The 12108-nt window shown below is 35.3% G+C and overlaps 1 protein-coding gene across 1 annotated transcript in view; it reads right to left on the reverse strand.

Annotated features, from left to right (window-relative positions):
• Positions 1–8978, reverse strand: part of HFM1 (helicase for meiosis 1) — a 164166-nt gene extending 155188 nt beyond the window's left edge. Inside the window, exons 1-3 of the mRNA XM_066266521.1 lie at positions 8920–8978; positions 2948–3060; positions 1377–1686 (exon numbers count right to left, since the gene is read on the reverse strand). Of these exons, the coding sequence (XP_066122618.1) occupies positions 1377–1686; positions 2948–3060; positions 8920–8978 (482 nt within the window). The remainder of the gene's footprint in view (positions 1–1376; positions 1687–2947; positions 3061–8919) is intronic.
• Positions 8979–12108: the final 3130 nt, after the last annotated feature.

A 12108-nucleotide genomic window follows, 5' to 3' on the forward strand; every position in this document is an offset into this window, starting at 1 on the left:
TCATCTCTCTCCCTTCCTGTCTATCCCCCTCTGTCTTTCTGTCTCTGTCATAAAAAAAGAAAAAAAAGCCCTCGCCATTTGGCTCAGTGGTAGAGCGTCGGCCTGGCGTGTGGAAGTCCCGGGTTCAATTCCCGGCCAGGGCACACAGGAAAAGCACCCATCTGCTTCTCCACCCCTCCCCCTCTTCTTCCTCTCTGTCTCTCTCTTCCCTTCCCACAGCCGAGGCTCCATTGGAGCAAAGATGGCCCGGGCGCTGGGGATGGCTCTTTGGCCTCTGCCCCAGGCGCTGGAGTGGCTCTGGTCGCAACAGAGCGATGCCCCGGAGGGGCAGAGCATCGCCCCCTGGTGGGCGTGCCGGGTGGATCCCGGTCGGGCACATGTGGGAGTCTGTCTCTCCCCGTTTCTAGCTTCAGAAAAAAATACAAAAAAAAAGAAAAGAAAAGAAAAAAATATCTCTATATAGATTACGGTGTATTCAAACACAAAACTAATCATTCTCCTAACATTTGACTTAAGTTTATCACTAAATTATGTCTTTTCACTTTCCTAAAATTCAGATAAATCCATTTGTGATAGCCAACCTCTGAGAAAGCCCCCAATGGTCTTTGTCTCCTGGTATTCACACCTTTCTGTACTCTCTTACTTCAAATCAGGACTAGCCTATGTGATTAGTACTGTGGGAATACAAGTGTGTGACTTCCAAGGCAAGGTCCTAAAAGACACTGTCCCTTCCTCATGGTCTCTTGAATCACTCACTTTGAGAGTATCTAGCCACTGTATATCATGAGAACATTCAAACAACCTTATAGAGAAGTCCATGTGGACATGTACTGAGGCCTCTTGTCAGTAGCTAGCACCCACTTCCCAAACATTATTCAGTAATCATTTGAGTATAAGAATTACTTCATTACAAAGTTCTGGAAAACATAGAAAGGCCATCTTTACGACTTTTATATTTTACAAATCAAAAGACAATCCATTGAGGTTATTTGTTTACAAGAGCCCAAAGGGATGAAGCAACCATTAAGGTTCCTAATATAGCACTCACATTTTATAAAATAAGTAACAGGAATGACTGAAGGTAGTAAAATATAGTGTAAAGGAGGTCCAGACAACAAAAACTTTGAGAGCCTCTGCCCACTATATACTTCATCAAATACTATTATTTTATTTACTATTAGTCTTTCTCCCATTAAACTGTAAGCTCTCCTAAGGCAAGAACCTATGACTACAACCCCAAAGTTAATGGGGTGGCTGGTACACAGTAGACTCTGCTTGTTGTTTTTCTCATTCAGATTCTACAATATTTCAAACTTTTGGACATACACATAACTATTCAACTTTATCACTGAATGTTATTTATTTCATTTAATTACCTTGTTTGGAAGGCTGATGTGCTCTCTCCTTTATCTTCTGCAAAATTAACTAATTTTGTATCATCTGGAATGTTTTTCTCAGGTGCTATCTGAGTGCCATTGTGATCTTTTAATTTCTGAGAAGAATTGTATGTCAGCTTGCCAGAAACATGTGATAAGCCATTATTGTCTGCCCCTCCAAAATGTAGTTTATTTTCTTCATACTCATTAGAGGAAATGGCAAATTGAAGTTTTTGTGTTGGTGAAATATAATTTGTGTTTTCATTAGTTATTTTTAAATCTGTTAACACTTTTTGCCTCTTTTCCAGACCTAAAAAAATGAAATATATTAATTACTACATGTTATCCTTGAAAAAAATATTTCAAAATGATGATAGAAAATTTAATAAAAATTTTCAAAAGGGTTTACTAGGTAAATATGAATGCCAAAAGAAAAATATTAGTATAATAGTAAGATAATCTGTCACATTATATATGGTTTTGGGATGATTCTCACTTTATGGTATATATCACTGAAGGATCCTCAAAAATTAAGAATTATTTAAATTAAATTTGAAATTTATATAAAACCTACATTTTAAAATAGGTTTAATTCCTGACCCACAGAATTAGAATTGTAGTACTTAAGTATTTTATCTATTACAAATATAATTATACAATTAATTATAATTACATTTTAAAATTTATATAATCAATTTATATACAATGACGAACTATATAAAGTGTTACTGAATTTGATTCAGTATTAAAATACATGATACATTGCTTTTAACTTTGTAATGTTGCCTTTAAAATCAAGATAAAGGAATGCTTTCATCAGAGTGACAAAATTGTTAAGGTTTTTTTACAGTCTTTACAAGCATCTATCAATGGGATGGTTGGAAGAAGTTTGGAAGCCTCATTAGGACTTAAATTTGCTTTACCCTCTATGTATATATACTATGGTATATATAATATATCCTGTATATTATTTGGTACATACAAGAGTATATATAATATATGTTTGCATTTATAGGTATATATACATTATAAAGCATAATAATAAAATATACATGCATGAATCTACCGCCTAATTTAAAAATAAAAACTTTGCCAACAATATTGTATTAGATCACATATATTGTTTGAGTGTGCTTGTTTTTTAGCTTTATAAAATGTTATCAAACTACACATGATCATCTGCCTCTTGTTTTTTTTCATTTAATGTATTTCAGAAATCTGGCTCCCTAAACCAGAGGAGCCCGCCTTTAATAAAGGGCAAGGCAAAAACTAAATAGCAGTGATAGTTTTAATAGTAAAAGAGGAAACAAAATTCACAGCATAGAATAAGTATATGTGATAGTATATTGTGTGCATATAATATATTATATATGTTTATATATTGTATACAGAGAGAAAAGCAAAATATTTTAGATTTTCAGATTTGGTGAGCACTATTCTGAATAAGAGAACTCTCTTTCATTTTATTCCATTACAAAAAAAGAGAATTAATATTTTAATATGTTACTAGATTTTTCACAATGACATGAGTTGTGTAGGTTTGGCTTCACAATAAATATGTAATAATTTACCTAACAGTTTATGATTTTCTATTTCCTCTTCTAATGCCTGAGTATCTGGAATTTCCGAAATCACTGGAGCAGGTGGGAGAAACCAATCCAATGATTTTCCATTGCCTGGATAGCTATATAAAATATAAAAATGTGAATATATATGTTAATAAAGATATAATATCAGAAACTATGTATCTGTCAATTAAACATCACTCAATTGCAGACTCTTCACATCCTATGAACTAACTTTCTGTAGTAACTTTGATTTATCCCTGTGTAACTATGTTCGCTTTTTTTTTTCCTTTTGTGTCATAGGATTAATGACATTGCAATGTGAGATATACCATATTTTTCACTCCATAAGGTACACTGTTTTTCCCCCAAAAGTAGAGGGAAAAACACCCGTGTGTCTTATAGAGTGAAAAATACGGTGTTTTATTAAATATTTTAACATACCATTTGGTTCATAATATTTTTTTCCTTATTTTCCTCCTTAAAACCCTAGGTGTGTCTTATGGTCAGGTGCATCTTATGGAGCAAAAAATATGGTACTACCTAAATAATGGCTATAACTTACTTTTCTCCAATTCAAATGTGTGTGACAGGAACCTTAAATATGTTCCAATTTTTAAAGTAGTAATTAAAAAATTAAAATTAAAAACAAAGTAATAAATCATTCTGAAACTTTAGCACCTTAACTATTACAAGTGACAAATTACTTCTGACAGACCTCATGTAAATGACACCATTACTGGTATTCTAGTGTCCCTAAAGCATTATTACAAGTTAATGTCCTAACCCAAATATTCTTGGTCCAGACCCATCTAAAAACAATAGAAAATCCAAGAAAACAGTTGAAACTGACAATCACTTTGTAAATCTACAGTAAATGATGAGGTTTTTTTTTTGCCATCCTGTTGGCATTACTACCTCCTTATTTTTCAGCAATGATCCTATTAACAGATAATGCTTTTTCTTTCTTTTTTTCAGATAATGCTTTGTTTTCTTTCCAATCAAAGTTGAATTGTCCTTTATTAGAACAAAAATGTGAAAAGAAATAAGGTTGATAGGTAGGTGCACCACATATATTTCCTAGGCCAAGTGCCAAGGACTTTATGTTTTCTTTCTCTCTTCATTTAGGATTTCAACTTTTGGAAGTGAGAGCCTCAGTCTTCTACTTTCTTGTATTTCATAGCACCTAACACATAGTTAGTATGACTATATTTTCCAAATAAAACATCTTTAAGACATTATCTGACACTGTCAGACTGTCTGACAAAAAGCCAAAGTATTGATTGCAAATCAAAAGAAAGAGATATCACCTCACACCTGTCAAAATGTCTATCATCAATAAATCAACAAACAAGTGTTGGTGAGGATGTGGAGTAAAGGGAACCCTAGTGCACTGTGATGGGAATGCAGACTGGTGCAACCACTAAGGAAAACTGTGTGGAGGTTCCTCAAATAATTAAAAATAGAACTGTCCTATGACCCAGCAATTCTACTTCTGGGTATATAGCCAAAGAAACCAAAAACGTGAATTTGAAAGAATATATGCACCCCATGTTCATTGCAGCATAATTTATAATAACCAAGATATGGAAGCAACCCAAGTGCTCATCAACAGACAAGTAGATAAAGTTTTGGTACATATATACAATGGAATACTACTCAGCCACAAAAATGCAATGAAATCTTCACTTTTGCAACAGCATGGATAGACCTATAGGGTATTATGCTAAGTGAAATAAGTCACACAGAGAAAGACAAATACCACATGATTTCACTTATATGTGGAATCTAAAGAACAAAATAAACAAAATAGAAAGTCTTATAGATGCAGGGCACTCATGACTATGGGGTGAAGTTCTGGAGAAATGGCACAGGCTCCAAAGGTGCTCCCCAGTCAGTAATACAGCCTGTGCTTAATCCCCACAGAAATGAGTTGTGACAGCACATGTGAAATGATGCCCATGAGAGAAGTTCACTAGAGATTTAATGCCCAGGGATTTTACTGGGGACTAATCACATGAGCATCCCCTCTCTGGCACATTCCAGATTCCCAGAAATAAAACAGATGTTCAGCATAAACCACATTACTTGTATAAACAGTTTATGCACTGTGAACCACTCTTATCAGTTAATGGTGGGAAACTTTCTAAAAATCTAAGTTGTCAGACTCCAGCCAAAGGTCAACCTTGCAAGCAGGCCTTTTCAAGGACAGCAGTTTAGGCCTAACACATTAACTCTTCTCTGCACAGACTATTTCAGAATATCAAAAAATATGTTAACAAGATACAAAAACACACATCTAGCTCTACTATTCAGCCTTCTCATAAAGTCAAATCCTCCTTATGATTTCCCTATTTTCCAGAGGTGCCATCATTTCCCCAGTCAGCATCCAAATCATAGCATAATCTTATACCCTGTATATCCAGACAACTATCCTGTCTTATTGCATCTTAAAAATTTTCTCTAATTCTTAATTCCTTTGTATTTACAGTCACTCTCCTGATCAAGGTTCTAATCAACTTATTTTGGTTGAGAACTTATTTTGGTATCTTAACTGGCCTCACCGACTCCAGGTTTTCTCTCTCTAATTTACACACTCCTACCACAATAATTTGAAATAGTTTTATACTATTATTCCATTCAAAATCCTTCAAAGGTATCCAAATAATGCCAAACTTCAAAGTGGCATGAGACCACCTTACAGTTTTAATTGTTCTACATGTACCATAGAGTAAGTACAGAGCAAAGTGAACTACATATATACAAACACATACACAAAATATGTATATATAATATATATTCTGTCCCTCCTCATCTTTGTTTAAAAACATTTCCTTTACTCAGCTTTCCCCTGTACCTGACCCTACAGCCATATCTACCCATAAGTTCAACTGTTTAATTCACTCATTAATCCATTCAACAATTATGTATTTATTGAGTATTATGTGTCAGGCGCTGTTCCAGGCATTAGAGCTTATATTCATTCAAAATTCAGTTCATATCCTACCTTCATGAAATCTTCTGGGTTCCCTAAGATTTTTCTTCTCCCTCCCCTCTTCTTTTTTATTTTATTTTATTTTTTTTTCATTTTTCCCAAGCTGGAAACGGGGAGATAGTCAGACAGACTCCCCCATGCACCTGACCAGGATCCACCCAGCATGCCCACCAGGGGGCGATGCTCTGCCCCTCTGGGGCTCCGCTCTGTTGCATCCAGAGCCATTCTAGTGCCTGAGGCAGAGGCCACAGAACCATCCTCAGCGCCCGGACCATCTTTGCTCCAATGGAACCTTGGCTGCGAGAGGGGAAAAGAGACAGAGAGGAAGGATAGGGGGAGGGGTGGAGAAGCAGATGGGCGCCTCTCCTGTGTGCCTTGGCCGGGAATCGAATCCGTGACTCCTGCACGCCAGGCCGATGCTCTACCACTGAGCCAACCAGCCAGGGCCTCCCCTCTTCTTAAAGTACTATTTGAACCTATCATATCTATCACACTTTTCCTTGTACTGAAAATAGAAAGATGATAGATAGATAGATAGATAGATAGATAGATAGATAGATAGATAAATGATAAATAGATCTACTACCCCCTCTAGATTATAAACATCTAAGGGTTTTCTTTTTTATTTCTATTTATATTGATAGTACTGAGAACAGTGCTTTATATAATTAGGCATATTAAACAATAAATGTTTGACTTGTTGATTTGATTTTTGATAGTCATATCTAAGATCTTTATTCTGGCATTTAACATTCACCACAATCTATCCTCAGCTTTACTTTTCTAATGTTGTATCTCACCGTTTCTCCTCTATGTATCCTCTATTTCAGGAGACTTCTCTGTACACTATCCCCTAAAAAGTACTGTGAATCATTCTGTCTCCACTCTTTTTCTCTTTTTGTTTGTTGGGGACCGAATAAATAAACAGGGTATTTTTGCAATCTGGACAGAGGTGCTGGGCCCTACCCCTACCTCACCTGCCTAGTTAACAAAGTATACCTGATTCTCATTTGTCTCACCCATGTGAGAAGTTCTGGAAGAGGTTGGAAGCTAATTTCTTATTAGTGTAAAGTTAGATTTGAATGGTACGGTGGGGGTTGTCTTTGAGTTGTCTTGGAAACTTAATTGAATTGCTAACAGACCACATTTTTTTCCATGAATAAAGGCGGATGTGCTTTTGGGAGCAGCCATGTTATGGCTCAGGAACAGTAGAGACCTCCACAACCCGTGTGTGTGTGTGTGTGTGTGTGTGTGTGTGTGTGTGTATGTATGTATGTATCTTTAAGTCTCTGTCTATCATTTATTCAATTTCATACCTTTTCCCATTTGAGACCCCATAATAGACTCATCGCGGCTGGACCGCAACAGTTGTTTGTTACATTTTTGCCTTCAGTCTTCCTTCATCTCTGTATCAGAATTATCTAATCTTTCAAAGCCTCCTGACATGTCCCACCAGTATTATAAAGTGAGATCTGATAAGTGAGCCTCCTTCCAAATCTGAAATTTCATTGCACACACACATATATATATGTGTTTATCACACACACACACACACACACACATATGTGCTTATCATTTGCTTTGCATTCTTTTTTTGACTTTCTATTGTTAGGTCAAACATATGTTCCAATTTGCCCAGGCTAGTCCTAATTAACACCTGTTGGTCAAGTTGCATGCAATTTTTCAGTCTCATAAAGTCAAATCCTCCTTATGATTTCCCCATTTTCCAGAGGTGCCATCATTTCCCCAGTCATTCAGCATCCAAATCATAGTATAATCTTGTTATACTATGATACATAGTGTCCCAGTATAAATGATGAATTACACGGTTACATTATTTCTTAATGAACTTTCCATATTTGTGTTTAATTTCTTCAAGTAGATTTCAAGTTTTTTTTTGTTTGTTTGTTTTTTTTTCATTTTTCTGAAGCTAGAAACAGGGAGAGACAGTCAGACAGACTCCCGCATGCGCCCGACCGGGATCCACCCAGCACGCCCACCATGGGGCTACGCTCTGCCACCAGGGGGCGATGCTCTGCCCATCCTGGGCATCGCCATATTGCAACCAGAGCCACTCTAGCACCTGAGGCAGAGGCCACAGAGCCATCCCCAGCGCCCGGGCCATCTTTGCTCCAATGGAGCCTTGGCTGCAGGAGGGGAAGAGAGAGACAGAGAGGAAAGTGCGGTGGAGGGGTGGAGAAGCAAATGGGCGCTTCTCCTGTGTGCCCTGGCCGGGAATCGAACCCGGGTCCTCTGCACGCTAGGCCGACGCTCTACCGCTGAGCCAACCGGCCAGGGCCTTCAAGTTTTTTAAAGTAGAAGTCTGTTTCAACATTTTTAAATACCTTTCAGCATTCAATAAATACTTGAATTAATATTTGAATGAATGAAAAAATAAATGAAGCAGTATATAACACAATTTATTCAAGACTTCATTTTAAAAGAATAGAACAAATACATAGAAATGCCAACACAGAGCAATACGCATGTGAAAATCCATAAAAGCCAGTATTTAACAGACTACCTATTCTCCATTCTTATTTCCTTTGGTGCCACATCTTTATTTGCACTCCTATTTCCTGCCTGTGTTGAATCCTCTTATCTCACTTGGTTTTTGGTACATTGCCTTTTCTGTTTCAAAAAAGTTATCAGTACTCCATATCATGAGCTATTCTTTGACCATTATTTCCAATCTTTACCTTAGCCAAAAATAATTTGAACAGAAATGCAAATAAATAAAAGCAAAATAGGCAAGAATCTATTTTTAATATTTTAGTATGGAAGATGTTAAACTTTAGCTACTCCCTTAGATCCAAATCCCATGGCTACCAAATATATTTATATAACCAAAACATCCATAAAATCCATTCTGTTTATCCCTCATTTTTTACTTATATATTTACCAGAGAGAAAATATCATAAAACAACACAAAAATTTAAAAAGCCTAAAGCAATATACTATGTTATCTTAAGGTAGACTTACTTTCCAGCTTCATCAGGTTTTTCAAAAGACAAATTATCCAAAGAAAACAAGGAGTCCATGTTAAAAACTGTACTTTGCCATAAATCTAGAAAAAAATGTAAAAAAAGCAGTTTATATTTTATTTACAAAAATGTAGAAAACTATTTCTGGAAATATAAATTATAATCATAAATTCCCCAGAATAACCACAGGCTACATTCCCAGCTGCATCTTTTGCAATTTCCTCCAAAGTACCTCAATATTCAAATACATTATTCTCTGTTCTCCACTCATTCATGTATTTCACTCTTTATACTGCACCAATGCTTAGAATGTGTTTTCTTCCATTCTCCACCTGGCAGATTTCTACCCATCCTCATGGTATAGGTCAAATGCCATTTATCCTTCAATGGCTTCTCCGAATTTGTCCTCTTACCCAAGACAGAATTAATCACTCCTTTTGCATTTTTATAAGACTTTGTTCATACCAATATTTTTACTTAGACTACTAAATTTTATTGTGAATGTGTGTGTCTCTTAAAATACAGGTGGGGCAAAAGTAGGTTTACAATTATTTGTATGAAAAAATAATACAATAATTAATAATATAAGAATAAACTCTGTATTTCACATACAACTGTAAACTTACTTTTGCCCCACCTTGTGTAATATGTATATATGCAGGGACCTGCTTCAAAATATAGGCAGAGAGGTACAGAGTATAGACAAAACAAGATTGGCAATGATTTGATACCTGCTAAAAGCTATGTAATAGGTATGCAGAGTTCATTATAATGTTCTATCTATGTATATTTGAACTTCTCCAAAATAAAAAAAATTTACAAGTTTAACATATAGATGTATGTTTACATTCATATTACATACAATATAAAAATGTTCCTTTTTAAAAAATAATTTTTACATTCAAAGACATTATCTAAAGGCTAAAAAAATTCAGCATTAGCTCTTGTGGATTAATAAATATGTAGGGCACAACAAAGCCTCAAATTTGATAGGAGACAGCAGAACCATTTCTATACATACATATTACTTCCTTCACATTGCAATTCTTACTCCTGCACATGAACACTACATTGCATTTTTCCTTACATTTTGAAACATGATAGAAAATTCTATGTAACAAAACATGAATCAGATGTACAAATCATAAAATATAAATCTCAATTATATTTATTCTATGATAGTTAATACATTGCAAATCCTTCCTTAGCATAGAAACTAAAATCAAAGAAACTGTATGAGCACCATCTTGTGGAGAAATCATATTACCAAATCAGATGACGCCCCTCCAATTTTCAGTTCTCCCTGATGTGGGATGAGACCCAATGCGAGTACTTAGAGGAGGCAGAATGTCTCTACATGAACCTCTTGAGAAAATGCGACTGAGAAGCTACATTTGTGTATACCTTATGTTGAGGTTTTTCATTGTTTTAGTTATTGTGCCTTTACTCCTTCCATCTGTTTAACTTAAGTGCTCTCCTCATTTTTCTCAATGTACTAATTACTTAGTCACCAACAAAAAGAAATTTTTGTAAATTTTAGTAAAATTGAAACAAATTAGTATCATTATTTAAATATCTAAAACAATTTTGATTATATGAACAATAGAAGCCTAGCATAACAAGGTGAGAGGCAGAAAGGAGTCACTCAGAAATATGCTAATGATGTCTTTAACATCTTTAAATAAACAATTTCAGAACTTGATAACAATTACCTCATAAAGTATAAATGAAAATGCTAATAATGTTTCTATATTATCCAAAGAAAAACAAATAAAATGTTCCCTTTCTAGTCTTTGGAGAACTATATAATTTTAAATAACAAAAAAAAAAGTTTTCAAAATTACAGCTCACCAGACCACTTTTATATGGCTTAGCTATCTCAGAATCTAAGTAGAAATCTTAGGGCTACCATGTCTGTGTTTGAATTCTTTATTTTAAAATAAAGTGCAAAACAATAAAACTACAAATTAAAAATACTTGTTCTAGAAAACAATTACTTTGTAGACTAACTGAAAACCTTCTATATAAATAGCAGCTATTTTCAAAAACAAACTTCTGATTTGATTGCTAGTTCTGGCATAAAAGAGGACATAATTTGTTCAGAATCAAAACATTATGCATATATTTTAGCTCTGATGAACCCCTATTAAAAAAAAACACCCCTGATCTAAACTTCTCCATCCCCACAGTGTGCATTATTTTTCTTCATAGCACTAACTGATAACTGGAATTTTATTATATGTTTAATTGTTTACCTTTCTCTCTCAAGATTGAGCAGGGACGTTTTGCTTACAAATGTATTTCAATAACCCTGAACATATAGATGGTGCATAAGAATTCACTATGAAATAAATGCATTAGCAATGATCAGTTTATAAAAATAATTTTAAATAAAAATAATTTTCACCAACTCTGAAATTTAAAATTTTTCCCCCAAACTTTTTTTTTTCTTTACAGAGACAGAGAGAGAGTCAGAGAGAGGGATAGATAGGGACAGACAGGAACGGAGAGAGATGAGAAGCATCAATCATTAGTTTTTCATTGCAATACCTTAGTTGTTCATTGATTGCTTTCTCATATGTGCCTTGACTGTGGGCCTTCAGCAGACCAAGTAACCCCTTGCTCAAGCCAGTGACCTTGGATCCAAGCTGGTGAGCTTTGTTCAAACCAGATGAGCCTGTGCTCAAGCTGGTGACCTCGGGGTATCGAACCTGGGTCCTCAGCATCCCAGTCCGACGCTCTATCCACTGTGCCACCGCCTGGTCAGGCGCCCCCAAATTTTTAATGTTCAGTTTTATAATGGAATACTTTTCTGGTTCAGTATTTATGTAATCAAACCAGGAAGGTTTTAAAAGATCATGGATTTGTAACTTTCATTATGTAAATAAATATTTTTTAGAAAACACAAGCCCTACAAGGGACCTTGCCATATATATATATATATATATATATATATATATATATATTTTTTTTTTTTTTTTTTTTTTTTTTTTTTTCAGGTGAGAGGAGGGAAGATAGTGAGCAGAATCCCACATTCACCCCCCTCCCCAGAGTCACCTGGCCTCTGATGCTGGTCTTTTTACTGCCTGAGGCTGACTGTTCCAACTGAGCTACCCTCAGCACCTGAGGCCATGCTAACCAATGGAGCCACTGGCGGCAGGAGGGGAAGAGGGAGAGAATGAAAAGA

The sequence above is a fragment of the Saccopteryx bilineata genome, chromosome 3 (genome assembly GCF_036850765.1).
Source record: "Saccopteryx bilineata isolate mSacBil1 chromosome 3, mSacBil1_pri_phased_curated, whole genome shotgun sequence".
Lineage (NCBI taxonomy): Eukaryota > Metazoa > Chordata > Mammalia > Chiroptera > Emballonuridae > Saccopteryx > Saccopteryx bilineata.